The following is a 1,454-nucleotide window of genomic DNA, read 5'->3' on the forward strand; positions in this document are numbered from 1 at the left end:
TACGAGCAGCTTTGCTTTCTTTACTCCTGTGCTACTCTACTCTACTGATGTGCTGCGCATGCGCTACTCAATACTGCGCATGCGCATTAATTTTCACCAGCCCGGTTACGACTCAGTGGAAACGAGTAGAAATGAGTCTTAGAAAGCTGATAAAAGACACCCAGAAGAAGACAAATCGTAAGTTAAAGACATGTTTAGGAGTCTTGTTACTATTTTAAATGTAGCTTCTTACTTTTTGAAATACTTTAAGCAAGACGATACTTATTCTATTGTGAAAGCAAACTGTGTAGAAGTTGAGCAGCTGGAAGCTGGTACCTCCTGCAGAGTAAGGGATGGAAAGGACTTTCATGATGGCACAATAGTCACCTTTGGTAACACTGTACTTTAATTTTTAGTCAATAGCTGCACATATAATTTTCTAGGAGATAAGAAAGATGTAAGTAATGCAGCAGGTGATATTATTGAGAAGATTGAGAATGAGTCAGCGGAGAATATGGAGAAAGAGTCAGCCAAGAATATGGAGAAACAGTCAGCTGAGAGTATGAAGAATGAGTCAGACTACAAAGCGTGGCACAATAAAAAGGAAAGCTAAGAAAAGTGAGATGGTATATAGTATTACTAACCCTACATGTAAATTCACATCAACATGTAGGTACCACCGAATAAAGAAACCTAAAATAGAAAAAGGAAAGGAAGGTGAAGGTACATAATGCATTAAAAAGGTAATTTATTATAAAAACTTAAAACAGAAATGCACAGTTAATATTGTTGCTGTTGGTTGTGCTACAAATAATGAATCTGCTGCAAATAATGAAGCAACAAGCTTCAACACTGGAGATCCTTCTAAGCATATGAGTATCAGTAAGATTAAATATAATAATAATTATTGCTATTGTTTTACTTGTTATTATTAGAAGCAAGAAAACCTTCAGAGAGAAAAGAGGCAGATTCCAGTGAAAGAATTCTTTGTCATAGCCCTCCACCACTTCCACCACCACTTGCACTGGTGGAGCTTAAAACTCAAGCTGCATGTAGTACTGAAACAGGTGAATTGTTTTACAAGTACCTGTACAAATTTAGTAACATTAATAACATATTACTTGATTATCACAAACAATTAATGTTGTTTTGTTTAGAGGTTATATACTGTCTCTAATTAGAAGAATGGAAATTTTAGAAGAACAGAGTATCATGGTGCGATCCCAATTGGGTTGCTTAACATACCATTTCTTTGGAAATACTAGCATGAACACAAGGGTTAGTATTCAGTAATAATTATTAGAGATTAGTAATATCCTATTAATATTCTAGGCAGGTACTCTGCTACATACATGAACAGTAATGGAAGTACTCCTAGTGCCCCATCTGCTTGTAATCTACCTCAGCATACTGATCCAGTAACTCCAACTAATGAGCCAGTAAAGGCAATCATCACCAATACTACTGTGCACACT

At 36.0% G+C, this 1,454-nt stretch overlaps 1 protein-coding gene across 5 annotated transcripts; it reads left to right on the top strand.

The window, feature by feature from the left end:
* Window positions 1–8: 8 nt before the first annotated feature.
* On the top strand, window positions 9–1,174 carry LOC109592809 (uncharacterized). Of its 5 annotated transcripts, none has more exons than XR_002190561.1 (7): window positions 9–181; window positions 225–371; window positions 423–597; window positions 653–702; window positions 750–861; window positions 915–1,046; window positions 1,137–1,174. XR_002190561.1 is itself a non-coding variant. In XM_020008164.1 (3 exons), the coding sequence occupies exons 1-3, from the start codon at window positions 48–50 to the stop codon at window positions 590–592; spliced, it is 447 nt and encodes a 148-aa protein (XP_019863723.1). In that variant the 5' UTR covers window positions 9–47; the 3' UTR covers window positions 593–633. The 5 variants fall into 5 exon arrangements, 1 of the variants encoding a protein (XP_019863723.1); XR_002190560.1 differs by having other exon boundaries at window positions 9–177; window positions 423–605; XR_002190559.1 differs by having other exon boundaries at window positions 9–177.
* Window positions 1,175–1,454: the final 280 nt, after the last annotated feature.

Source organism: Amphimedon queenslandica, unplaced genomic scaffold (assembly GCF_000090795.2).
Source record: "Amphimedon queenslandica unplaced genomic scaffold, v1.1 AMPQUscaffold_3866_Cont24145, whole genome shotgun sequence".
Classification (NCBI taxonomy): Eukaryota; Metazoa; Porifera; class Demospongiae; order Haplosclerida; family Niphatidae; genus Amphimedon; species Amphimedon queenslandica.